The sequence below is a fragment of the Vicia villosa genome, unplaced genomic scaffold (assembly GCF_029867415.1).
Source record: "Vicia villosa cultivar HV-30 ecotype Madison, WI unplaced genomic scaffold, Vvil1.0 ctg.000236F_1_1_3, whole genome shotgun sequence".
NCBI classification, from domain to species: domain Eukaryota; kingdom Viridiplantae; phylum Streptophyta; class Magnoliopsida; order Fabales; family Fabaceae; genus Vicia; species Vicia villosa.
The window spans coordinates 314,963-342,283 of NW_026705091.1; the positions used below are offsets into that span (position 1 = coordinate 314,963).

A 27,321-nucleotide genomic window follows, 5' to 3' on the forward strand; every position below is an offset into this window, starting at 1 on the left:
GGCTTGATGACTCTTCTCGACCTATCTCTCGACAATAGGTAGTCATCGTCAGTTTCCTCAACTTCAGCATCTTCTGCTTCTTCTTCGACTTCATCTGGGATATGCAATTCAGCATCAACATGCTCCACCTCAACAGGAATCTCTACCTGTTCCAGCTCTTCGTCAGATGTTTCTGTACTTCGACCAACATCATCAGTTTTCTTAAAAGCCATTTCAGCTTCATTGAAAACTACATCTCGACTGGTGATACACCTCCTGTGACCTGGCTCTAGGCACCATAGCCTATAAGCTTTGACTCCTTCAGGGTATCCCATGAACATGCATTTCAGAGCTCTAGGTTCGACCTTGTCTTGCCTAATGTGAGCATAGGCTACGCAGCCAAATACTCTCAGTTTGTCGAGATCTGGTGGATGTCCCGACCAAACTTCTTCAGGTGTCTTCATATCTAACGCTGTCGAAGGACATCTGTTTATCAGATATGTTGCTGTCGAAACAGCCTCAGCCCAGAACACCTTTGTTAACCCCGCACTAGTCAACATGCATCTGACTCTCTCCAAAATAGTTCGATTAAACCTTTCAGCCAAACCATTTTGCTGTGGAGTACCTGCAGTAGTTCTATGCCTTGCAATACCAGAGGCAGCACAAAAACTGTCGAATGCCTCATTGCAAAATTCAAGGCCATTGTCGGTTCTCAACCTCTTGACCTTTCTGCCAGTCTGATTTTCAACCAGAGTCTTCCAACTTTTGAAATTCTCAAAAGTTTCATCCTTAGTCTTCTGGATGAATACCCATAATTTTCTGGAATAATCATCTACTATGGATAGAAAATACCTTGCTCCTGAATGTGATGGACACCTTGCAGGCCCCCAAAGATCAGCATGGATGTAATCAAGGGATCCATGTGTTCTTTGTTTGCCTTTGTTGAACTTCACTCTGCAAGATTTTCCAAGTACACAGGGTTCACAAAACTTCAGCTTTTCGATTTTGTCTCCACCAAGCAGATTTTGTTTCCCTAATTCGACCAGACCCCTTTCACTGACATGGCCCAATCTCATGTGCCAGATTTCTGTTTTCGACAAAGGTTTCGTGGATGCAACATTTGTCGAACCACTTACAACTTTAGCCTCAAGGGTATACAAGCCTTGTTTCTTCACGCCTCTCAAGACTTCCTTCGAACCCTTCATGACTCTTAGGATACTTTTCTCTCCTTGGAAAACATATCCTTTCTTGTCGAATTCACCAAGAGAAAGCAGATTTCTCTTCAAATCAGGAACATACCTGACTTCAGTCAATAACCTTATTGACTCATCATGGAGCTTGAATCTCACAGATCCAACGCCTGCAATCTTGCAAGCCTTGTTGTTTCCCAGCAATACTGATCCACCATCTTGATCACATAATTCCTCGAACAAGTCTTTGTTTGGAGTCATGTGCCAAGTGCAACCTGAATCCATAATCCACTCCTTCTTAGAGTCATTGCTTGAAACCACAAGAACATCAGATGATTCGAAATCATCTTGAACAATGGCAGCGTTGCCATTATCCTTACCTCCATGATATTTCAAGCGTTCAGGGCACACCTTTCTTGTGTGACCCTCCTTCTTACAATGGTAGCATCGAATGCCAGATGCTTCGCCACTGTAAGTCTTCGACTGGCTTTTGCCTTTCTTCTTGTCGAACTTACCATCCTTTCGTAAGAGTTTTCCTTTAACGGCCAAACCTTCGCCAACAGTCGAAGGTTTATGCTCCTTTCGTTCATTCAAGTCCTTAGAGTACAAGGCTGATTGAACTTCTTCAAACGTCAGGGACTCCCTTCCATACAAGAGAGTTTCTTTGAAGTGAGCATGTGATCGAGGCAAAGCGCACAATAGTAACAGCGCTTGATCTTCATCATCGATCTTCACATCAATATTTTCAAGATCAAGAATCAGCTTGTTGAACATATCCAACTGCTCAGCCAATACTTTGTCTTCAATCATCTTGAATGAATACAAAGCTTGCTTCAGGTAGAGTCGATTTACCAGCGATTTGGTCATATACAAACTTTCAAGTTTCACCCATAACCCTGATGCCGTCGTCTCCTTTGATACCTGCCGGAGAACCTTATCACCAAGGCTCAACAAAATTGCGTTGTGTGCTTTCTCGATCATATTCTTCTTCTCCGCTGCCGTCAATTCTGCATTCATGGCTGCCTCTCCCTTCAACGCTTCCAAACACCCCTGCTGAACCAGTAGGGCTTTCATCTTCAAGCGCCACAGACCGAAATCATTCACTCCGGTGAACTTTTCAATCTCATACTTTGTTGAAGGCATCTTCTCCACGCTCACCGCACCAATTTGTTGTGAAAAACGATACCAATAACAAAGTATAATAGGGAATTAGGGAAGAGAATAAGAACACAAGAATTGGTTATAACTGCTATTCTTTCACTTTCTCTTAAAACAAGATTACAAGTTTACAAGAATAACAAATAACCTCTCTCACCCTAAATTAGGATTTGCAGCTTAGCAATGATGAGAGACTAGTATGCTATTTATAATAAAACCTAACATACTAACTAATGGGCTTTTTCAGCAAGGCCCATTACACAAGCCAACTTAATAAACAAGCTAACTTAACAAATTAGGGTTTAAACACTAAAACCTAATTTAACATGCTAACAACCCTAACATCTTCGACACAAGCATTTGAACAACCTTCGACTTCATGCTTAACCTTGTCGAACCAAGAAGCTACCCTTCGGCCATACTAGAGTTCGATCCAATATCTCACAAGAGCAGTGGGTAGAGCTATAGCGAGAGACCATAATGAAGGGTATTTAGATGGTTTAAGTTAATTTGAGAGACATATGATTGTCTTGAGAGTTGAGCGTATGGAGGCGAAAGGTTGGCAGAATGTGTGGATGAAGAGTAATTTTCAAATTTTCATTCATAGTCTTCCATGAAGGAGTTAATACCTTGGGCTCTCAAAAATCAATGGTCGAACTACAAAAATTTATAGAGAAATTTGGTTTACTCTCATATTTATAGACAAGAAAACAGATGCCCAGATAAACTAGCAAATAGTCATATTGTAGTGAATTTCTTGTGGTGGTCCTTTTTTTTGTCAGGGAAGAATTTTTTAGAGACAGTTTTCAATTACTCAACTTTAGGTTGGATTAGATCGCCACTCTTGGAGTTTTTGATTTGTTGGTTTGATTGTTTTTTGGTTTTTTTTTTCTTTTCTATTTCTATTTAATTTTGTTTTTATTATTTATTATTTTTTTTATTTTTTTAATGGATCAGACGTTGGCTTTTTTTTTTTTTAGAATTAATTTTTTATTCTTAAAAAAAGACAAATAATAATATTTTTAAAATTACAATTGGTCGAAAGTAAGGGTGTGAGCAAATCAGAAATTGATTAAATCGACAATCCAAATCAAATTGAATCGATAAAACTAAGGTGGTTTGGTTCGAGGTTTTAGCTTTTAGGAACATCTAAATCGGTGGATTAAATTGATGGTTATAGTTAGCCACTTAATCTTTTATTCAGTCCATTATTAAGTATAAATTTTGCACCAGCGCAACCCTTCTCTATCTTTATTTATGATTCATTCCTTTCAGAAAAACAAGCAACCAACAAGCAAACTCCAAATATATAAAGTAGAAATCTTAAGTCAGAAAAACGTGTTCTCACTGAATAGTTGCTTTCGCTGGGCACCACCGTTGTTGCTTTCACCATCGTCGTTCTACTCTGTTCTGATCGTCTTCTTCGTGTTTCAAGTTCTCTTTATTAGTTTTCATCTTTTTTTTCTTTTCAATTTTTACTTCTTCTATGAAATTCTTTATAGTTTTATTATAAAATAGTCTTGATGTGTGTTTGAGGTGTGAAACATGTAAATTTTTGTGTATTGCAATCTTTTGTTGTTATTGTTGTGTTTTATCCGTTATTGATTTGTATGGATTAAGTACAACTTATAAGTTGTTTGAGAAGTAAAGCATAAAATAGATTATTTGAAATGTATTATTTGAAAAAATAATAGTAGGAAATACATTGAAAAACATGATAGTGGAAAATACACAGATGAATATAATGTTTGAAAAAAAAGGTTGTAAAATCGATCAACAGAACCAAACCGGTTAGTTTGGTTTGGTTCCATTTTTTAAAATGACTAAAAACCAAATCAAATCAAATTGATGGAGATATCATCGATTTGAACATTCTTTTATCAAAACTGATCCAAATAGAACTCATTACATCCATATATTCTGAAGGAATAGTTTTTTTTGGTGTGATACTTATTGTTGTCCGTTATTTATAAAATTGTTCTAAAAAATCCTTTTAATTCAAATGTTTAATGTTTAATATAGGGGTGGCAAAACGAGTCTAGTTCGTAAGGCATGTCTATTTTGTACGCATTTTTTTACGGAACGAATCAAGATTTTAGGCTCGTACTCTCTTATGTGTCTGCGATGTCCCACCTCGTTTTTTGAAGACGATTACTTTAATATAAACTTGCTCAATTTTAAGCTTAAAATATGCAGTGCCAGCGAACGCGTCCCGTCCCATCCTTATTTTTTGCGGGGAAGACAACAATTTTAGACCCACACAATTATGTTAGTCTCATCTAGGGGTGAGAATAGGCCAGACCGACTAACAGGGGCCTGCGGTCTAGCCTACATAGGTCTTGGCCAGACCAGACTTTTTATATAAATAGAAAAGACCTAGACTTTTGTATAAGTCTATTTAGCTCAAAAGATTATGTCACATGCCATTTAAAAAGTCTTTTAAGCCTATGAGGCCGACCTATTTAAATAAATATGAATAATTTTATTATTATCATATTATATTTTGTACTTTGAATTAAAATATAAAAATAAATATTAGTTATTTTAAAGAAATTATGAAAATAAGATGAAAAAAATCTTATGAACAATGTCATAAGTTGCTTCCATAAGTTCTTTCAAACAAATAGTATCACAAAATTTATGCTACTAAGTAAACTCAAATAAGTCAATGCAAACAAACATTTAATCTCACTAATATTTTAATTTGTTAGTCTATACAAAGTTGGGTTTGAATGACTTATTTACAAATGTTCAAATAAAATAGGCTTTTAAGTAGATAATAGGTCAACCAGACCTTCAAAAAGGTCAGCTCAAGCAAAAAAATAAGCCTACGATAGACTACATGTCAGACTTAGGCTTTGAATTTTTTAACAGGTCAGATTCAGGCTTGACAAAGCCTAACCCGACCCAGCCTATTCCCACCCCTAATCTCATCCCATACCTTTTCACAGTAGGAGTTAGGAGCCTAAATAAGACGGACATGCACGCCTGCTACACTAATTTAATACTCCATCCGTCCCATAGTTAGTGACCCATTTTAAATAAAATGATGTCCCAAAATGAATGACTCATTTCAATTTCAGACACTTTTCAATTTTACCCTCTAATTAATAAATATTTCACTATTTTCAATACATGATAAGGGTACCATAGTAAAATCAATATTCTCTTTCTTACATTTAAACACTTTTCTTAATTTGTGTGAAATTGTGTGGTGAGTCACTCGTTGTGGGAGCGGAGGAAGTACATGAAATACAATATGTATAAATTGGTTAAAAAAAAAAATTAACCACGAAAATACATATGGTGGACTTCACCCTTCCCACACTCATGGCTCCTCCAATTCCCACACTATCTCAACTTTCTCAACCTTATCACACTCTAATCAAAATCCCCCCTTTCACCATCAAAGCCAACAACAATAACAGCATCACCAGTAACAAACCAATTAACCCCTCTCTTCTAACTACAAACTCCTTCTCCCTCACCAATTCCTCCATCAAACACACAACAAAAAACCTCATTGATTTCAAAGACAAAACAACCAAGTTCCGACTCAAAAACCTTGTCCAATGCATCACATCATTATCCTCGTCCAAAAACAAAGCCCACATCCTACAACAAATCCTACAGAAAGACACTGGCGTGTTCCAAATTCAAACCATATCAGATTTCAATCACCTTCTCATGGCTCTAGTAATTGCGCAAGAGCTACAACTTTGTCAAACAATCTTCACAAAGTTATCGTCTTTTCATCTTGCTCCAGATTCTTGCACTTACTCCATCATGATAAGGTGCCACTGTGAGAAAAACGATGTTGAAGAAGCAAAAAGAGTTCTTTTTACTGTTCTTGAAAATGGGTTTCAACCAGATGCTGCAACTATCACTGTTTTACTAAATTCCCTTTGCAAAAGAGGGAAAGTGAAGAAAGCTATGGAGGTTTTTGAGTTCATGGGGAGAAAGGGTTTGAAGCTTGGTGTTCAAGCGTATAACTGTTTGTTGAAAGGGTTGTGTTATGTGGGAAGGGTTGATGAAGCAGTTGAGATTTTGATGAAAATGAAGGAGAAAGATTTAGGGTTTGTGGGGGTTTTGGGGGTTGATATTTATTCTTATAATGCTGTTATGAATGGGTTATGCAAAGTGGGTCGTTCGGATGAAGCAATGAGGTTGTTCAATGAAGGTATTGAGATTGGATTGAGACCGAATGTGGTTACTTTTAACGCGTTGATTCAAGGGTATTCGAGAGAAGGTAGACCGGTGGAGGGTGTTGGTGTTTTGAAGATGATGAAGGAACATGGCTGTGTTCCTGATTGTATTAGTTATAGTACTGTTTTACATGGATTGTTGAGGTGGGATGAGATTGTGGCGGCGCTTTGGGTTTATAAGGAGATGGTGGAGATTGGATTTGAGGTTGATTTGAGGATGATGGGGAGTTTGGTGAGACGTTTGTGTAAGAAATCAAGGAGGGAAAAGTGTTTGGTTGAGGATGCGTATGAAGTGTTTGAGAGAATGAAGGAGAGGGGTTTAGTGGTTGATAAGACGACAATGGAGCTGGTGGTTGAGGCTTGTTGTAGGGGGGAGAAGTTTGATGAGGCTTTGGTGAGTTTGAATGATATGGTTAGGCGGGGTTATTCTCTTGAGGCAATTAGGTTTAGGAATGTGATTAGAGGACTTTGTAGGCAGGGTAGAGTGGATGAGGCGGTGTCGAGTTTGCTTCTTTTGCATGCAAATGGAGGGATTGTTGATGGGAAATGTTTTGAGGTGGTTGTTAATGAACTTGATGCACATGGGAGAATGTTTTGTGGTTCTTTTTTGTTTGGTCTTGCATTGAAGCGACGCGTTGTTCTTGTTCGCGATAAGGAGCTGCAAGCTGATAAAAGGTGTTAGCAAACATTTGGATACTCAGTGAGCGATGTTTTCTCGCATCTCGACTCGAGGGTTGTTCCCCGTGAATTTTTGAAAGCAACTACTTGAAGTGAATTTTTTAAAGCAACTACTTGAAGCTTCACTTCTAACTTGCAGTTTCACCGTGATTCTTACATTATTCAAGCACTTTGTTAGTCAACTCAAGCAGGCTTAATGATGCTGAAATGGATATTGAGTTTCTAGTGGATAAGGAGTTTCATGTGAAGAGTGCAAAGATTTGGGGTCTTAGAGACCATACTTGCAGGCTATGTGCAAAGTGACTGTGTTTTGAACAAGCCTTGAATAGGAGTACAATGGTGACTCTGCTTGTGGTCACACAGGGTTGCTTGTTGGAAACTGGATTATTTTTGGATTAGATACCATATATGTTTGATTCAATTATTTAGCTCAGAAAGTAAGTATGAATAGAAACATAAGATATTTTGATCAAACTGTAAAGTAAGAAAATGGAAGGATCAAATTTGTATGAAAAGTGTTCTTAATGGGTCTTCATACCAAAAAAAAACAAACAAACTTGGTTGTTTCCTCATTAGAAAAACAAAATTCTCACTTTGCAACTATGTAATGATTTGGTGGCAAGTTACATTCTTAATTGTCTCATCCTATTGAATGCTACAGAATTGAACATTTAAATCAATCTAGATTTGTGCAGTTTCAGCATACAAACTACTTTGACGAATATTAGATGAGACAATTAAAAATTCAACTTGGCAACCAAATCATTGCATCTTTATCAAGTAGAAGACATTCTTCTTTAGAATGAGTTGTTGTTGTTCTACTCCTTAAACCATGACAGTTACCTGTCAGCAAAAGGGTAGCAAAGGATATTTGACTGGCTATATGAATGGTCAATGACACAAATCTATGTTTATGGTGATTTTTATGTTTCTTCCTCTAGCTCATGGTCTTGTTCCTGTGCTCATCTTCATTTCTTATATTTTATTATTTGGTTTAACCTCTGCGGTCACTAGTGAGCCAGAATTGTCTTCTGTTAGCAAAATGACTTATTAGTAATGCTTAAATGTTCCTGTAAATGAATTTTATTGGTAATAATTTCCTTGAGTAAACCATTATTCTTGAAGAACAACAATTTCTTAGCAACCATACTGAAAAACATTAGTTACTATAATGGCAACATTTCACGCACCACAATCATGCTGAAGAATAATGCCGCAAGAGCCTCAGTTTCATAACTAAATTACAAGTTACAACAAAATTTTAACTCATGTTGTGATTCACATAGTCAATTTGCTATGTTTTCTATTACATATGCTACATATTATTGTAAAAGAACAAACTAAATCACGAAACTCTGAACTTCGATTGATGACAAAACTTGATGTGAAATCTTAAGCACGGCTCATGTACTGCCCAGATCTTGTATCAACCAGTATTTCTTCACCTAGGTTTACAAAGAGCGGAACATTGACAATAGCACCTGTGTCAAGAGTTGCTGGCTTTGTTCCACCTGTCATTTCAATCAAATTTCATTTACAATAAGTTCCATGAGGAAACATATGACCAAAAGCGACCAATTATTAGTCGAGATTCACACTCCCTTGATTTTGTTAGTTTAATATCAAATTGTGAAATAGAGTATGCATTAAGGGAATTCTTGGCTCCTACAGGGCTGGCATTAGCAATGTTTATTTACAGTATAAATTTGGTCTGAAAGAAATTAGCAGTATAAAAAATGGCATCACCTTGGACTGTGTCACCCTTAAGGCCGGGATCCACATCGACTATCTTAAGCTTGACTGTTATAGGGAGATCAACATCAATAACCTGAAAAACATCAATAGACAAATTGCTAAACAAATTTATTATAAAACATCAATTGATACTTTCCTCCATTGGAGCATATAATAATCAAGTTAATTTAAGTTTTCAAAAATTTGAGCCCGCTTTTTTTCATAGAACATAGTTACCCATATTTATCATGATCATCAATACCAGCCTAGAAAATAAAGGTTGGAGAGTGTGAAAGAGCGTAATAAATCATGAGATAAAAGGTTACTTTTCCATTCCATAACAGCAAATTGCAGTCCATTCCCTCTTTCAGCCACTTTGTTTTGTTTCCAACTTGTGATTCATCCAGACGAGTTTCCTCATATGTACTCTGATAATACAAAATTAACATAAAGTAAAAATTAAAGGGTGTCTGAAATCAAAAGAATTGCTGGAATAGAGAATTTGAACCTAATTAGACTAACTTTTCATCATGATCCAGGAATTATAGTAAGTAATTATAATCATTGTAAAGAATAATATAAGATAGCTACGGTTAGATTATATAATTAAGGATTCAAGTTTCCGGATGATACCAAGTCCATGAAGACAAACTGAACACCATCTTTATATGTGAACTGTTTTGTTTCCTTGACTATATCTGCTTCATCAATCTGTCAAAAGGAAATAGAACAGACAAGATAAAAACAGAAAAGGTTGAGAAGATAGAAGCAACAGATTGATAGAGAGACAGGACTCTTGTAATACTTCGCAATTCATGTGTCATGCCATCACTAAAGACTCTTGCCATTCACATAAATGAGTTAGATTACCTTAGCAATTCACAATAAAACCTCAAATTTTCTTGGAGGGTGGGTTGAGTTATTACAAAACAGCAATTATTTAGGCACTATGATGCACCGATACTTCATTTTCCCTCCTATATGTACTCGATATGCTCTTATACACTGACGACAAGCGTTGGCCCAGTATTGGATATCCTTAAAAAAAAATTGAAATGCTCTTGATATGACATTGATATGCTTTTTTGACACGAGGCCTGTAAATATGACTCTTCTTCATGGCTTCACATTTTAGGTACATAATTTATGTTGAAACTCCCACTTATTAATTGTTACAAATGCAATTTATATCACAAATTCACTTATTCTTCAGCTCCTAATTCTCACTTTCCCACTTACAGATTAATTGCCACAGATGCAATTATATCACCACTTCACTTTTTTCACCCATTTCAAAAACTCACCACTTTCACTTTTTTCACCCATTTTCAAACTCTCACCACTTTCACTTTTTTCACCCATTTTCAAACTCACAACTTTTATCATTTTATATATGTATTCTAAATGTATTGTATTGGATGCATATAAGTATTGTATGCTATATTTTTCAAGGAATGGTGCTTCGCTGTATTGGATATCTATAGTATCTGATTCTCATATTGTATCCTTACGTTATAGTTTAGGCACAATTATAAGACAAACAGCAGAAGACTCTCTACACTAAGTTGCACGGTACTAGTAAAACAAATTACTGATAGATTCACTCACCAACATAGCTCAATTAGGCCTGGCAATCTATTTCCATTCTACCTCCACCAATTGGGGTTGTTTGCCCATGAAGGTAGTATGACACATGTTTTAAATACAATCATATAAACAGATTCAGAACTAAGTCCAAAGATCTCTAGAGTGAATATGAGCAGGTAAAATTCTTATTGGCAAATGTGGGGAAAATCGTGCCATTACCAAGCTTAACCTAAATAGCTAATAAACGACCCCTGTATAGAAAACCTTGTTATGCAATTTCTGCCTCAAAAAGGGTTTCCAGTTGTGAGACAAAAGACTGAAGCAGAACACGAGTTGAATATGCAACAGACAAAGAAATCCAAAATTTTGGCTTTCCAATTAGCCTTGATGGAAAGTATTATAATTGATTTTGTCTTCTGTTCAACGTGATTTCAGCGAAAATAGAGATGTTCGGATATCAACAACAACAACAACTAAGTCTTATCCCTCTAAGTGGATATCGTTAAGTTAAAATAATTTTGCATCCGGTGCTTAGTTTGACTAGAAGTAATAAAAAATAGCTTCTACATTGAGTTTCTTCTTTCATAGGAGAAAAAAAAGAAAAGAAAGGCAACTATAACTACAACAACTTTATCACCCTCTACCCCTACCCCGAAAAGAATCTAACCAAGATTAAACATCAAAGGGACTTTAGAGACATAATCCAAGCAAATGGAAAATAGTGAATTCATATTCATTTTCTACCGAATCCACTAACCAATGCAACATGGTGAAGTATATGTTTGTTTTCAAAGTTGGAGCACTTAGAATTGATTGTGAATATGTAGAATTGATTTTAACATGTTTGGTTTCTCGAGCATAATTGATTCTGCTTTCTAGAATTAATTCTACTTGTAGTTTTGAGTCTAAACGTAATTTTTACATTCAAATTTACTGCACTTTTGCATAAATCCCTTTATCTTCAACCCATTTTTAAATGAAATCAATTTTACAAAATCCATTCGCTCATAATCAATTTTTTTCACCGCAGAACCAAACACACTCAATATCAAAAAGGTTTTACAATTTACAAAAATTAGGGTGCAATTGCATTACCGAACTTCCAGCTCTGAAGGTCTTGTCAACACTATTTCCCGAAAGATAATTCTTGAGCTTGGTCCTCACAAATGCCGCACCTTTTCCAGGCTTAACATGAAGAAACTCTAAAAAAAACAATGCAAAACCCATTTCAACAAACACTTTCAATACAATCAAAATTACAAAAATAAATGTTAATAAAAAAAAATACCTATCACACGCCAAGGTGAACCATCAACTTCAATATTGGAACCTACTTTAATGTCATTACTAGATAGTGCATAAATTTCTGGAAAAAACGCATAGATTAGTGAAATTGAAAAGGGTTAGTTAGAACTGAGGTTATGGAAAGTTGAAAAAACTTACTGAAAAAACGGGGATTAGAAGGAGGAGGGTTTCGAATTGGAAAGTTGGATGGGGATGGGGATGGGGAAGAGAATCTGCGTAGAGATGAAGTTGAAGAAGAGAAATGGGAGAGGTTGAGGTTCAAGGTAGCGGTTCCCGCTATCATATTGTGCTATGTTGTGTCTTTGTTTTGTAAATGTGAAAAAATGGGTTTGGAGAGGATAAGAGAAGCTTTTGGAATTCACATTCTAGATTTTTGTTTTGTAAAGGTGAAAAATAAAATGTATTTTGTGTAACTGTAAATCAAATAAGCGGTAAACCTTTGTTGTCTTAATTGAGGTATTTTAACAAGTTTTTTTATTATTATGAAATTATATAGATTATTAAAACTGATTGAAGACATTTTTAATATATTTTAATTTAAAACTAAAATTACTCCCTCTAGCCATTATTATAAGCAAATATTCTCTTTTTTAGATTCATTAAATAATGAATGTATCTGGTCTTTTAAGTATACCAGATACATTCATTACTCAATGAACTTAAAAAGAGAATATTTGCTTATAATTCAGGCCGGAGGGAGTACCTTTTAAACAAATACATCAAAATTATATATTTTTACCCATATTAAGGGTGGGAATAGGTTGAGCTGAGATAGACTTTGCTAAGCCTGGAAACTTAATTTTTATTAGTAGCATAGTTAATTTGAGTTTCGTCAAGGGTACTACTAGCATAATAGGCTGCGTGCAGTTTTTTTTTATCTTTACGCTGCTTTAAAACATCACCTACTACGTAGTCACTGGCGTCACACATGATCTCAAAGGGCTGGCTCCAATCTGGAGGCTACATTATTGGGGCGGAAATCAACGCGCGTTTCAATAGTTGGAAGGATTGATGGCATCGTTCATCGAAGATGAACTCAACGTCCTTCATCAAAAGACCAGTTAAAGGCTTGGTGACTTTTGAGAAGTCTTAGATGAATCGCTGGTAAAAACTAACGTGTCCGAGAAAACTCTAGACTTCTCTTACGGTTGTAGGTGGTTAGAGATTCTCAATAACCTTAATCTTTTCCTTATTAACCTTAATTCCTCTATCAGACATCACATGTCCAAGGAATATACCTTCTTTCACCATGAAGTGGCATTTCTCCCAATTCAGCATGAGGTTGACCTTTACACATCTCTAAAGTACTTTCTCCAAGTTAGAAAGACAATTTTCAAAACTTTACCCACATATAGAAAAATCGTCCATGAAGACTTCCATGATGTTATCTAGAAAGTAGACAAATATCGCCATCATGCATCTTTGGAAAGTTGCAGGCGCGTTACACAATCCGAATGGAAATCGTCGGTAGGTAAATGTATTATAGGGGCATGTGAAAGTAGTCTTCTCTTGGTCATTCTAGTGGATTTGGATTTTAAGGTATCCTAAATAACTGTCCAGGTAGCAAAAATGTGAGTGTTTGGCTAAGCGCTCAAGCATTTGATCTATGAATGGGAGAGGAAAATGATCGTTCTGGGTGGCTTTATTTTACTTTCTATAGTCAATATACATTCTCCATCCCGTTATTATGCGTGTGGCTATTGAGTATCCTTTGTCATTCTGTATCAAGTCACGCCTCCCTTCTTCGATACCACGTGTACCTGACTAACTCACTTGCTATCAAATATTGGATAGATAATCCTAGCGTCAAGGAGTATCATTACTTCTTTCTTTACTACCTCGTTCATGTTGGGATTCAGTTTCCTCTTATGCTATCTAGAGATTTTGGAATCCTCTTCAAGCACGATCATGTGCATACACAAAGAGGGTTCGATTTCCTTGAGGTCATTAATAGTGTAACATAATGCTCCAGGATATCTTTTCAACATAACAAGGAATTTCTCAGTTTTGTCTTTCCCTAGGCTGGCATTAACTATGATTGGGCGGTTTTATTCACTGTCTAGAAACTCGTATATAAGATTTTGAGGTAGTTCTTTTAGCTCTATCTTTGGTTGATTTGGGTCAAGCATTGAATCGGGAGTAAGAGCAGGGGATTCTTCTAGATCTTCATCTAAATAAATCTCAACCTCGTCTTCCTTTACCTCCTCTGTCGGAGGTGCAACCAACTCTTCCGTCGGTGCTTCTGACGACAGCTCCTTGATGCACTCATCTATTACATGGGTTTAGTTCCTTAATGTAATCTCTTCTTTTATAATTTCTTGTTAAAAAGTTTAATATTGGTTAGGAAATCATGTATGTAACTTAGCAACATTAGTTGTTTTTGTTGTTTTGTCAAGCAAAATGTTTAATGTTGTTGTTATTGATGATGAGATTTAATGTTTAATGCTTCTATTTGTTTTTTTATTTGTTGTTGTTGTTGTTGTTGTTTTTGATATATAATATTTAAAGATTTTATTGATCTTGTTGTTGTTGTTGTTGTTGTTGTTGCAGTTGAGATTTAATGTTCAATGCTATTGTTTATTTGTGTTGTTGTTGTTTCTGTTATTGTTGTTAATGATGATGATGGAAAAGATTTAAAATTTGTTAACAAATTTAAATTTAATGTTTTGTAGATTGAAACAAAAAATTATATTAAAAAAAAATTATGTAAATAGCCTATTTTAACTCGGGTATTTTTCAACCGAAAGTTATGAAAATCCAAAAAATACTGATGATCTTTTACCTCGTAGAACTTTATCAGAGGGAAAAAGTGACAAGTTGTTATTACGTCCTCGTCCATGAAATTGAAATAAAATCCATTTTTTAATCGGGACAAAAATGGTTTTTTGCAGTAGTATTCGATTTTTAGATTAATAAGTTTACTATTGGATTCTATTCTATTGGAAACTAACGGGAGGGACCGATATTAGAGACGGAAAAGTTTGCAAGGATTATTTATTGAAGAAAAATTTTAGAGGGACTATAATTGCAGGGTCGCGACTAAAAACATATTTAACCAAAAAAAAACACATTATTAGTCATGGGGTTATGGGGTTAATTAACATGAAAACGGCAAAATAAGAATGCATAACTAAAAAGAGAAATGTTATAGTAAAAATAGAAACTTTCTTAAGGTATGCAAATGCTTTGGTTGGTTCAACAAAATCACATTTCATTGTTTGTTGACTAACAAATTCTAGATACTCTCTCTTGATAGTTGATACGTGTGAGTTTCAGACTTTTTAACTTTTTAAGGGTAGTTTAGTCTCTCCCACAATATATGTTAAACCTATTTGTCATAAACACATGTGTGAGTAATGATGTTAAACCTAAAGTCTCACAATCTCCCTAACCCAGCTCTTGCTACAGATTCAGAAACAAATGTGTGCATGGCATCACCAACTCAGATTACAAGACAATCACCTATAAAACGACGACGGAAGAGCATATCTCCACGTAATTTACCTAAGATTACTGATCAAGAATTACAGCAATTATCTGGAGAGTATCCATTATTTTTCTAATTTTTTTTTTTTATTGTATGCCAAATATTTCATGTCAGAAATGATCAAGTTAACATCGTGTAATACTTACATTTTGTTACACCATTCAATAAATTTATTGAACGGTGTAACTAAATATAAATATGACATAAGTGGTGTAATTTGATTACTACTGGTTTTATTTTATGTAGAATGATAAACTTATTGTTTCTGCGATTACTCAACTATTTTGTTAACCGTAATTCATGACGCGTTAAGTTTAAATTCCACCATTGTGCCGCTGTTTGAGAAGACATTGACAGCGAGTGATGTTGGTCGACTCGGTCGCATGGTTCTTCCGAAACCATGCGTTGAAGTAAGTTTAGTAACTAATTAGCTAAACATTGCTCATAACCAATAATTTTGTTATAAACCTTTTTCTATAATTTGTTAGAACCGAAAGAAGTATGGTTTTTGCAGGCATATTTTCCTCCGATTTCTGAACCGGGGGGCATTTATTTACATATTGAAGATGTGAAAGGGAAGAAACTGATGTTTAGATTTAGATTTTGGCCAAATAATAGCAGCAGGATATATGTTTTAGAAGGTGTACATCCTTGGATTCAGTCTATGCAATTGCAAGCTGGAGATTTCGTCACATTTAGCCGGATGGACCCCGGGGAGATACTAATAATTGGGTTTCGAAAGACATCAAATTTGTTTACGCAGGTAACTGTCTCTAAATTGATCACTCATAAAGATCGCGTGTAAAATTGAAGAGATGTAGAAATTACGTTACGTCTCATTAGAGGAAGAATTTTCTTAAAACATAAATATTTAGTAACGTATTCGTCCGCGTCACTAATATTCCGAGCTGTCTTTGAGAATGTGTAAGGTGGGCTGTCATACAAGGTCTAAAGTTTGCCACAGTTTAACTGTACGTAAATAAGGCATCATAAATATTTGTCATTGATAAAACATGGTTAAATATGGTCTCTAATTATTTTGTATGGTTGGACCATGACTAATTTATACATAGCCTCCAAAAATTTAAATTTGAAACGGCTCTGTAGTGATATTATATGTCTAATATGGCCTAAGACTCCATTTCGAATGAAACTTTCTATTTTTTGTATTTATGATAGTTTATTTCCCATCAGGTGCATGAATTTACTTTGTCTAAAGGCATGAAAAGAGAGGGAATGCATCCGCCACAAGAGCTAGTTCCTGAGAAGAAACAAAGAACATGTGACATTGGTTCAAAAAGTAAGAGGCTGGTTATTGATAACCAAGATGCATTCATGTTGAAGCTTAGTTGGAAAGAGGCTCAAGGTTTTCTTCATCCATCACCAACAGTTAACTCGAACATTGTGGTGATTGAGGATCATGTTTTTGAAGAATATGAAGTGAGTAAACTAATACGATGGCACTCCAATTCTCGGGACTAATTTACTGACGAAAATCCACAAATGTTTCATATACAACTTGTTGAAAATGTTTTGTTGATGCTAACTGGTAAATTCTATGAAGCACGAACACAGACATAAGACATGACACGTGACATTGACACGAATACAAACACATTTTTTTTCATAGGTGTCGGTGCTACAGGCTGGTAATTGACTATACTTAAATTGATGCAGGAACCTCCTATCATTTCAAAGAGAGGAATATTCATAAACGGGTAAGATAAACATGTGTGTCACTTAGTAAAACCAAAACTCGAGAAACAAAAAAACACGCGCGTCTATGTTTCTGTTGGATATATTTTCTTTAGGACTAATTGAATATTTCATTTGCAAATTGAATCACAGGATGAATGAGAAATGGATACAGTGTGACAAGTGCTCAGAATGGAGGAAGTTGGGATCTGTGGAGAATTTATGGGAACAGAGAAGGTAAGCATATAAGAATTTCGGTTTCTGCTGCAATGCAATGCAATTGCTAATAAACCTTGTTTTGAGGAAGATCTTTAAGCTTTTGTATGCTGTTATCAGGTGCTCATGTTCTGTTCCTATGAGTTGAACCTAAGGAATGTTGTTTTCAGATTCCTTGAAACCATTAGAAAAGACTTTGATCTACATGGCCTATGCAAAGAGCTGGTTTTTGTCAGAACACAATGATATCAGCTGATCTATGTAGCTCAACTACATGTCGTAGGAGAAGACTTTGATTGTGGTTGCAATATATTCATAATTTAGATTTGCTTAGGAATAGTGGTGGATTATGGTTCTCAAATAGGTTTTCTATTCAAATTTGTACTTATTGGGAAGCATACATGTCTAATGGTTAGTATTTGAGGACTTTATGTTTAGTGTTTTACTAAAGCAAGACCTTAAGTTGTTGCTTTGAAAGTACTTAGGGATCATTCCAAAGTTGTGTCCCTCATGAACCTCCTCGAGCATATTCTGAAAAATAAAAATAAAAATTCTTTTTGAATGTGTTTGAGTGAATAAAATACTCTGCAACCATGATATTTATACACAGTACATAATCAATTACATGTCATATTTTAAGGAGAAATAAATACAAATTCAACTCCCTAATTGTATGAATATAAACATACCTAAAGCTAACGATATAAATGCTTCTTTTTAATGGGAAATATAATGAATTTAACTATTTTCAAGATTCTCCCTCAAGCCATTGAATAAGCATTATCCATTCTCAACTTGGATATAATTCCTTCTGTGAGATTTTGGATCAAACTCTAGTATCTCGACAGGGATGGGTTTCTTGGTTCGACAGAGATTGAGCATGTTGTCGAAGTTTGTTCATATGCTGATGTCCAAGTCCTGCATTTGTAGTCAAAAAGTGTTCTAGCATGCAGTAGTTGATAATACTAGGCTTGTTAGCATGTCGAATTGGACCTGTTTGTTTAGCTCAATTGTTTCAGTTAGCTTGTAGCCTAAGTTGGCTTAGTAGTCTATAAATAGAGTAATTCTCTCAGGTTGAGAGATGTTGATTGTTGTTATTCACTTGTAATCTATAAACCCGAATAGATAAAGTGAATAGAAAAACAGTTACAACCAATTCTAATTTCTTCTTCTTCTTCTTCTTCTTCTTCCCTCTTCTCTCTTTTGGGAAAACCTAATAATGTTTCTTGTGTTGTTAAAAAAACTCAATCTTTCTCATAGTTTTGGTTTGTTCTTGACCGCACTACGATACAACAAACTGGTGAGGTGAATGTGAAAAAGAAGATACCGTCAATGACGTATGAGATTGAGAAATTCACCTATGTGAATGATTTTGGTTTGTGACGCTTGAAGATGCAAGCCCTTCTTGTTACAAAGGGTTTGCTAGAAGTGTTGAAGGGAGTCGCAGGCATGGATGTTGCGCTAACAGAGAAGGAGAAAGCGAAGATGGTTGAGAATGCCCACAGCTCCATCGTATTGAGCCTTGGTGATAAGGTTCTCCGACAGGTGTCGAAGGAGAAGACGACGGCGGATGTATGGTCAAAACTCGAAAGATTGTACATGAACAAATTGTTGGTTAATCGCCTCTACCTAAAGCAAGCTCTTTATTCATTCAAGATGAATGAAGACAAAGTCTTGGCTGAGCAGTTAGATATGTTCAACAAACTGATTCTTGTTCTTGAAAATATCGATGTCAAGATCGATGATGAAGATCAAGCATTGTTGTTGTTGTTGTGTGCTTTACCATGTTCTCAAGCTCACTTCAAAGATACTCTCTTGTATGGAAGAGATTCCCTGACCTTTGAAGAAGTTCAATAAACATTGCACTACAAGGATTTGAACAAACAAAAGGAGCATAAACCATCGTCTGTTGGTGAAGGTTTGTTTGTTAAGCAGAAATTCTCGAAGAAAGATGGTGAGTTTGAAAAGAAGAAGGGTAAAGGTCAGCATAAATCTTATGGAGGTGATACTTCTGCAGTTAGGTGTTATCACTGTAAGAAGGAGGATCACACACGAAAGGTGTGCCCTTATCGACAGATCAATCATGGTGTGAAGGACAATAGTAATGCAGCCATTGTGCAAAATGATTTTAAATCATCTGATGTTCTTGTAGTTTCAGGCAGCAGTTCTTGTAAGGAATGGATCATGGATTCAAGTTGCACTTCACACATGACTCCAAACAAATGTGTTCGAGGAATTTTTTGATCAAGATGGTGGATAAGTGTTGTTGGGAAATAACAAAGCCTACAAAATTGCAGGAATTGGATCTGTACGATTCAAGCTCTATGAAACAATAAAGCCTGTATAGTCTAAGATTCTCTTGGTTTTGTGTTGTCCGTTCTTGAAACGAACTTTACATTGTTTTCCAATAACATAATACTTGCATAATCCAATTGTGCAACTGCGACCACCCTTTAGCAAATTCCTCTTATATAGTTCCGTCATCCCACAATCACTGAGATGAACCAAACGCATGTACCACAATTTGGTTGCATTATTATCAGTTTCAACACATGTTACATCACCCATAAATGTGCCCCCAATAACTTTTAAATGTTACATGCAGTTCTCCTTGCCGTTATCATTTTTATTTCCCCCTTGCTAACCCTCATGATGTATCTATCTTCATCTTACTGGAATGAATAACCATTCGCTTGAAGAGTACCCATAGAAGTCAAATTCTTCCTCAATTTTGGAACATAACGCACTTCACTCAACATGCGCACGCAGCCATCATCCAAAGCAATTTTAATGTGCCCCTTTCTAGTGATGGTACAAGTTTTATCATCATCTAAATAGACATAACCAAAATCAATTGATTTAAAATAGTTGAACCACTCTCGGTGCGGCGTCATATGGTAGGATCACTCAGAATCATGAATCCATCTATTAGTGCACTTTGCAGATGAAATGCAAAGCAAATCCTCTTCACTAGATGAACCATCAGACTGAACTACATTTGCTGAACTATTGTTTCCTGACATGTTTGGGCAGTCCCTCTTCCAATGGCCTATTTTCTTGCAACCATAATATTTTTCTTTTTTTCTGTCCTTGGACTTGAACCTATTTTTATTTCTAGAACTCGTCGCCTTATCCTTGCCTCTATCATGGTCTTGACCTCCCTTTACAAATAAACACTCACCTGAACTTCCTCCACCTTCCTCTACACTTTGTCGACGTTGTGCGTGTTGCAAAAGAGTAGAAGAAATAGAATCCAACGTGATTGTTTCCTTCCCGTATGTGAGAGTGGTCACAAAGTGATCATAAGAGCTTGGTAAAGAGTACAACAAAATAATGGATTTATTCTTATCGTCAACCTTCACACCATGTCGTGTCAAATCAACAAGGAGGTTGTTGAAAGCGTTGACATGAGCCTGCTAATTGCCTCCTTCCTGCATCTTCAGGCTATAGAGACGCTGCTTTGCGAATAATGTGTTCATGAGCGTCTTGGACATGTACTAATTTTCCAATTTATTTTAGACATCCTTCGGAGCTAAGAGGTCTAGATATGATTCATCACGTCATCAAAAACGCTAAGTCTTATCATCATACGACCTTCTACTTCATGTTGTTCCATTCAATGGTTGTGATGTTCGTCGGTTTCTCATCATAAAGTGCCTTCTGTAAACCTTGCTGAGCCAACAAATCCTTAACCTCCCTTTGCCATAAATCGAAATTTCTTATTCCGTCGAACTGAGTAACCTCGAATTTCGCATTCCAGGATTAAGCATCATCTAATATCAATTGTTAGAACAGTAACGCAAATATAAATCAAAGTAGAGAGAAACACATAAAATCTTTGTTCACACTGTTCGACCAAATTACCTATGTCTACGACTATAGAGTAGCTATAATTCCCTTTATTTATGTCTTGAGAACTGCATATTGATTACAATGTTACAAGTCATACATATAATACGAGGTTTTAGATTGTCTAAATTCCTAATCCCTAGTTTCTATCTATAAAAAACTATCTCTACCCATAATTATATCAACAATATAAGCTATTCTCTAAACAACCTATAGTTATCTCATCAACCGATAATTATATCAACAATATGAGTTATACGCTCAACAACCATAGTCATCTCAACAACCTTGATTATCTCAATAATATAAGCCATATTCAACAACAATTGAATTAAAACTAAATAATAACTTATAGAGCCCCCTCAAGCTGGATAATAGATAATCATGTTCATTTTGAAAAATACATGAGTAAAAAGTTGGTGATGGTGTGACTTTTTAGTATGCATATATATTTAAGTTGAGAGGAAGAGACTACATGAAAAAGTTTGATTAACAAAAAGTTTGACATGTGACTCCATAGATAAGAGAGGTAAAGTGTGGTGGTTTAAAAAATCGTTAATTTAAAATAAATAATTATCAAAATTAGAGTTTGAAAATATTTTATAAAAACGTTGAAAAAGTATATAGCAAAAGTTCAAGGTAAATAAATTACGTGGAAAATAAAAAGAATAAGGGAAGAAAATGACCCTTACGAATTATAAATGTTTTGTCTAATGAATTGACTTATTGCTTTAATTATCTTGAGAGTATCTCCTATACTTGAAAGTTTTTAGAAGGTTATGCCTAAGAACTCTTTTATATAGGAAAAATAAAGTTTCAAGATAACTTCCAAACAAACAATGACCAAGGCTTGTAGGCTTGTAGCAATTAGTCTTTAATCCAAACAACAAGTACGATTTTAAGCAATTTTAAGAACGAAATTTTGAGTTGGTTATCCTCCTAAAAGAACCGGAGTTTTACACAAGAAGACCATGAATCGAACTAAGATTTTTGCCGTGTTGATTTAATAAACTAATTGAGATTTTAAACTGGACTAATTTCAAACCAATAGAGTTTTTAACTAGACTTAGCTAAAAAACTCTTGTGAAGATTTTTACTAGGTAAATTTCACGAACAGGAGTTTTACACAAGATGACCATGAATCGAACTAAGATTTTCACCGTGCTGATCTTATAAACTAATTGAGATTTTAAATTGGACAAATTTCAAACCAATAGAATTCGTGCTGATCTTATAAACTAATTGAGATTTTAAATTGGACAAATTTCAAACCAATAGAATTTTTAACTAGACTAAGCTCAAAAACTCTTGTGAAGATTTTTACTAGGTAAATTTCTCGAACCAAAAGAGAAATTTTCTTCAATGTCGGAGTTCACGAACCAAAAGGAGATAGATCAATCCTCAAATACATACAAGAGTTTTTTTTTTAATGATTTACCTTTTAACTAAAATAATAACTTCCTAAGAAAGAGTTATTTACTCAAGAAAAATTATACTCTTAGTAAATTTACAATTATGCACTAATCTAAAACAATATTCCTAATTAGAACACTTTCAAAGCATTAATGTTAAAACATGTAAGAAAATTATGAAAGATTTAGAGCAATTATGAGATAAATGAAATGTATTTCACCTTTTTCTGGATGATTTGAAATGAAATTTATAAGCCAAAACATGATATAAATTTGAAAATAATTCATAAATCAAATCAATAACCTGATCGATTAGGCAATGCCAATAATTGATTGTTAATGTCAAACACTAACATTAAAGATTTAGATAGAAAGTCGTTATCATTCATTCAGAAACTATCGTTATTCATTATAGAATCGTTTTATATTAATACAAATTTTACTTAATAAGGAAATAAACATGTCCTTCCTCATGCTCCACTTCAAAACCAAATTAAATTGAACATTCTGTATTACATAATAGATTTTTAATCTTCCAAAACAGCTTTCTTTCATGACATATATAATTACTTCTTATCTAAGGAAAGAGGATAAAAATGCTAAATATATATATAAATTTTCTTATAAATAGGGTTATTAATTGAACCCAGTCGACCAACCTTTGCACTATCTACAAAAGAACATCACCTCAGAGCATCACACTGAGGTATTAAAAGCTGGAAGAACCGCATCTTTATCTCCTATAAATTTGTGTTGAACCACACCAAAAAAAAAATGAACATTATATAGACAATAAAAATCCTTCAACACTAACCCTCCTAGAGGCCGACGACGATGACTTCCGGCTTTCTTGCCTTTCAAGCTCTTCCAGAGAGAGAGTCGAACACGCTCTAGGTAGAGGGACAGGCACGCCAGACCATCTCGGAGGCGAAACAGCTAGCGGGGCTATAGATGGTCGCGAAGGAGAGTAACTCAACCTAGGTGCAGGGCATATGATACCATTCAGACTCGGTGATCTGAACATTTCTTTTCCAGATAATGGTGCCGGTTCTTGAAGTGAGAACCTGCAAGAGTACTTCAAATCCTGTATCGTTTTGAGATGCTCGACAACAGTTCTCATAGTGGGTCGATCCGATGGCTCTTTTTGAAGGCATCTTTGTGCAATGTCGGCTATTGTTCTTGCTGCTTTGGATGGAAAGCGGCCTTTGAGTTGAGGGTCCATGATCAATGATAAACGACAATTATCAGCTAAGAAAGGTCTGCTCCATTTGACTAAATTCCTCTCTTCCTTGGGGTGGTGGCCATCGAGATTCTTTCTTCCGGTAAGTAATTCCAGAAGAAAAATTCCAAAGCTCCACACATTGCTCTTTGGTGTGAGCATTCCTTTCTCCAGTGTCTCCATGGATAGGTTTCCAACAGCCTGAACAATAATAAAATTCATGAATATAACGAAAGTGAGCAAGAATCATGGAACAAAAATTCGTCAAAGTACTTACAGATGAGCTGCTTGGAATTTCTTCCTCAGGAATATGTCCAACAAAACCATACCCGGAAAGCTTAGCACTGAAATCTTTGTCAATCTGTATGTTGGCTGTTGAAAATTCATTATACATTGCCTGCACACATAGAGAGCTATATCAACAAAGATAAAGTCGCACGCATAATTGTAAAATAGGTCGGTGGAAACAATATAATAATCATGACAGTTTTGAAATCATCCGGTCCATAACATGAAAAAAATAAACATAAAGCTGACATAACAACATAAAGTTTCTTAAATTTGATATATCCAATATGATTTCATACTAATTACCTGAAAAGGCCCTTCTTCATGCAAGAAAGTAAGACCCTTTGCAGCACACATTGCAATTTTCATTCTTGTATTCCAATCAATTGATGGTCCATCAGATCTACCATACAGTAGGCGGTCCAAGCTTCCATGGTATAGCCTTTCATAGACCAACATTCTATGTTCTGAACTATCACGCGCGTGAAAACCTAGTAATTTACATAGGTTTGGATGTTGCAAAGTTGCGAGAGTATTGACCTCGTTTATGAATTCCTTCAAGCCCTGAAAAAAGACAGACGCTTTTAGACCACTTCAGAGAGGTTCTCAAGTCATTTAGAATCATTTTTAATGTCAAGAAAACCATAAAGTTGACAACACTAAACAATTTGCAAGGATTTGGCCACAATAACATATTCATATGCATGGAGACATAAGGAGGATAGCAAGAACGGTATTTAAACACTGCGTATAGCCAGTTGAAGAGAAAATAGTGAAACTGAAAAGCAATCTAATTCAGCAGTTGTATTTATTGGTGAGTTCAACTAAACACGACATAAGGTTATTAAGGTTAGCACATAACACATCTCATGCGACACGAAATACATATATGACAGTAAAGTCGAGCCATGAGAATACCTAGTTTGACATGACCAATTAGCAGTTGGCATGCATGAGAATACCAAGATATGAAATTAAAATAATGCAGTACTGAGAAAAGCACCTGAGATGATGGGTGAAGACGTGTGACAGTGGCTTCAAATTTCTTTGAATTTGAAGGATCGTCACCGAAGTAAGCTTTGTATATGGTGGATGAAAGACATTCAGACATGCATCGATCAGGAGAGAAATTTTGGCAAGCAGCAGCAACTTCCTCATACGGAAAGTTTCGAAGTGAACCAGTAGGTGGAAGCGGCAAAGGTCCAGATGCATTTAGAGGACCACTAGCAGTTCCCGTCTTAAAGCTGTTATTAGCTTTCAGTGTACAACCTCCCTGCGGAGATGGAAGAGGTAAAGGTTGTGGACTAGCAGAACGTTGTTCCTTCATTGATCCTCCTCGTACTCCTCCTCGGTATCTCGACTCTTCTTGTTCCTCATACTCAATGGAGGCCAAATCATCTTGATCTGCTGCATCAAGAATTGACGGAGCAGATAATGCCCGTGCTCTATTGTTAGCAACTTTATTAACATGTTGAATGGGTTTCACTCTGGTCCTAAAACTAGGAGGTGCAGACTGAAGTGATCGAGTAAGAGTTTGAGGTTCAGGAAGCACTGAAGGTGCATGGTTGTTACGGCTTACGCGTTTCACATAAGCAAACTGATCAGACTTCTTCTTCTTGCTCTTCTTTACAGTGAAACACCCCATCCTTTGTACAGAACTAGGCTATTGTAGAGAACTGTTTATCTCTGCATTAAAGAAAATAGAACATAAATTATCCAACTCAACTACCCATATTGACAATGCCAAATTATCCAATCACTACCATGAGTTGTCTCTTTGCAGATACAGAATTACAATTCCTATGATTCCGAAACAATTCCCGCTATTCGGTATATGATTCTATATAGAAAAATAACTCTACATGAATTGTTAGCGCATAACGGGATTCCAACCCGAAACTTTAAAAGGTGCACACTCTCCGGACTCAAGCCTTCACCAACAGGCCAATTCAATTCATCTTATTCCAATTATCAAGTGGCCAACTACTAATATATATGCATCAATGTTTCATCATTAATTTTCAGTAAATTTACAATCAATTCAGATCCACAAAATTATAAACATAAACCCAAATATTCAACTTAGTCTCAAAAAAAAATCCAAGGTGGAAAATAAAATATCATCCCAATTAATAATTTTCCAAAAAACTAAAAAGGACATGTTGCAAAAAAAAAATCCAGAAATTAAATAAAATCATCAGAAAAAAATATATAAAATTCCAAAGTAAATTTACAGATGAAAACACTGAAATTACACGAACAAACAAATTGATGAAAATTGAACGAACCTGCTGAAGAAATGGGAGCTCATGCAACTCAAACTGAGGTATAAATTCGTCGACGAAAGTGAAGATTTTAGAGAGAGAATGAATAATATTGAAGTGAAGAGAGAGAAGAAAAAATGTATATTAAGAGAGAGAAAATGGAAGAAATGAACAGTGGTCAAACCTACCCAATACTCAAATTTATTTTATTTTTTTAAAATAATGTTTTGTTTCATTAAACACCAAACACAAGATCTGCTTTATTTTATTTTATTGTTGTGTTTTTACGGTTTTGCCCTTTTCTTTGCTTGTTTGATTTGGCTTTTATTTTGGGTTTTTGTGTTCAAAGTGAGAGTTTGAAATTGAATGCCCTCGGTTTTGTTATGATTCACAAATGGTAATGGATGCATTTAGTAGTACTTTGTTTGTTTGAACTTTGACCAACTTAGTTGTCTTTATGGATTTTCTTTGACCGGTCAATTCTTTATGATTTGTTAGTTTTGTTTTTTTAATCACTACTAAAGGACCCCTGCGTTCGCACGGGTCACGCAAAGTCGATATAAATAATAAATATATATATAACAATAGTTAATAAATATATATATAAGATACGGAAATTAAAAAGAAAAAATATTTGAAATTATAATTGTCATATAAATATTAATTTAATTTAATTAAAAATATATATAATTAAGTAGTCATCTATCAGTATGTTCGCACGCATCATACAATATTGTTACAAATCTACCATGAGTAGTCATCTACCCGTGCGTTTGCACGGATTGCACAATGTTATAAATAATAAATAAATATAATATATGTGATTATATTTATTTGATTCGGTAACATGTATCAAATTTGTTGTCCAAATTTTGTTCTTTGTCACTCATACCCCTATCTTATTATAAGCATTTAAAATCTTTTTCACTTATTTTAAATAAAAATTTCAATATATTTAATAGATTTATTTTTTCAAAAATATCAGTCATGGCTTAATATCAACATATAAAAAATAAAGAAAATAAATAATATAGTAATGGTTAAAAATGTAAATA

The 27,321-nt window shown here is 35.1% G+C and overlaps 3 protein-coding genes and 1 pseudogene across 3 annotated transcripts; 2 read left to right on the forward strand and 2 right to left on the reverse strand.

The window, feature by feature from the left end:
- Window positions 1-5,614: 5,614 nt before the first annotated feature.
- On the forward strand, window positions 5,615-8,283 carry LOC131625799 (pentatricopeptide repeat-containing protein At1g62680, mitochondrial-like; annotated as a pseudogene).
- A 128-nt stretch (window positions 8,284-8,411) lies between these two features.
- LOC131625798 (uncharacterized) lies at window positions 8,412-12,211 on the reverse strand. The gene is made up of 7 exons (XM_058896629.1): window positions 11,975-12,211; window positions 11,820-11,897; window positions 11,627-11,733; window positions 9,578-9,655; window positions 9,271-9,372; window positions 8,957-9,038; window positions 8,412-8,721 (listed from the first exon to the last, which is right to left on the reverse strand). Exons 1-7 carry the CDS (start codon window positions 12,117-12,119, stop codon window positions 8,603-8,605), a joined length of 711 nt encoding a protein of 236 aa, XP_058752612.1. The 5' UTR covers window positions 12,120-12,211; the 3' UTR covers window positions 8,412-8,602.
- A 2,984-nt stretch (window positions 12,212-15,195) lies between these two features.
- Window positions 15,196-17,511, forward strand: LOC131625780 (B3 domain-containing protein Os07g0679700-like). The gene is made up of 7 exons (XM_058896611.1): window positions 15,196-15,380; window positions 15,637-15,733; window positions 15,838-16,086; window positions 16,518-16,763; window positions 17,001-17,041; window positions 17,172-17,255; window positions 17,355-17,511. Exons 1-7 carry the CDS (start codon window positions 15,196-15,198, stop codon window positions 17,380-17,382), a joined length of 930 nt encoding a protein of 309 aa, XP_058752594.1. The 3' UTR covers window positions 17,383-17,511.
- Window positions 17,512-22,864: 5,353 nt separating this feature from the next.
- LOC131625800 (probable serine/threonine-protein kinase PBL18) lies at window positions 22,865-26,449 on the reverse strand. Its single transcript, XM_058896631.1, has 5 exons — window positions 26,291-26,449; window positions 25,006-25,688; window positions 24,309-24,566; window positions 23,992-24,111; window positions 22,865-23,915 (listed from the first exon to the last, which is right to left on the reverse strand). Exons 2-5 carry the CDS (start codon window positions 25,645-25,647, stop codon window positions 23,277-23,279), a joined length of 1,659 nt encoding a protein of 552 aa, XP_058752614.1. The 5' UTR covers window positions 25,648-25,688; window positions 26,291-26,449; the 3' UTR covers window positions 22,865-23,276.
- Window positions 26,450-27,321: the final 872 nt, after the last annotated feature.

Coding starts and splice junctions, on each gene's coding strand:
- LOC131625798 (XM_058896629.1), bottom strand. CDS start 12,119: ATGATAGCGGGAACCGCTACCTTGAACCTCAACCTCTCCCATTTCTCT. Junction 9,656..11,626: donor CCTTCAGAGCTGGAAGTTCG/GTAATGCAATTG, acceptor TCCTTTTGACAG/ATTGATGAAGCAGATATAGT. Junction 8,722..8,956: donor TAAGGGTGACACAGTCCAAG/GTGATGCCATTT, acceptor TTGAAATGACAG/GTGGAACAAAGCCAGCAACT.
- LOC131625780 (XM_058896611.1), top strand. CDS start 15,196: ATGTTAAACCTAAAGTCTCACAATCTCCCTAACCCAGCTCTTGCTACA. Junction 15,381..15,636: donor TTACAGCAATTATCTGGAGA/GTATCCATTATT, acceptor TGACGCGTTAAG/TTTAAATTCCACCATTGTGC. Junction 17,042..17,171: donor AGAGGAATATTCATAAACGG/GTAAGATAAACA, acceptor ATTGAATCACAG/GATGAATGAGAAATGGATAC.
- LOC131625800 (XM_058896631.1), bottom strand. CDS start 25,647: ATGGGGTGTTTCACTGTAAAGAAGAGCAAGAAGAAGAAGTCTGATCAG. Junction 24,567..25,005: donor GTCTTCACCCATCATCTCAG/GTGCTTTTCTCA, acceptor GTCTTTTTTCAG/GGCTTGAAGGAATTCATAAA. Junction 23,916..23,991: donor AAATTCCAAGCAGCTCATCT/GTAAGTACTTTG, acceptor ATTATTGTTCAG/GCTGTTGGAAACCTATCCAT.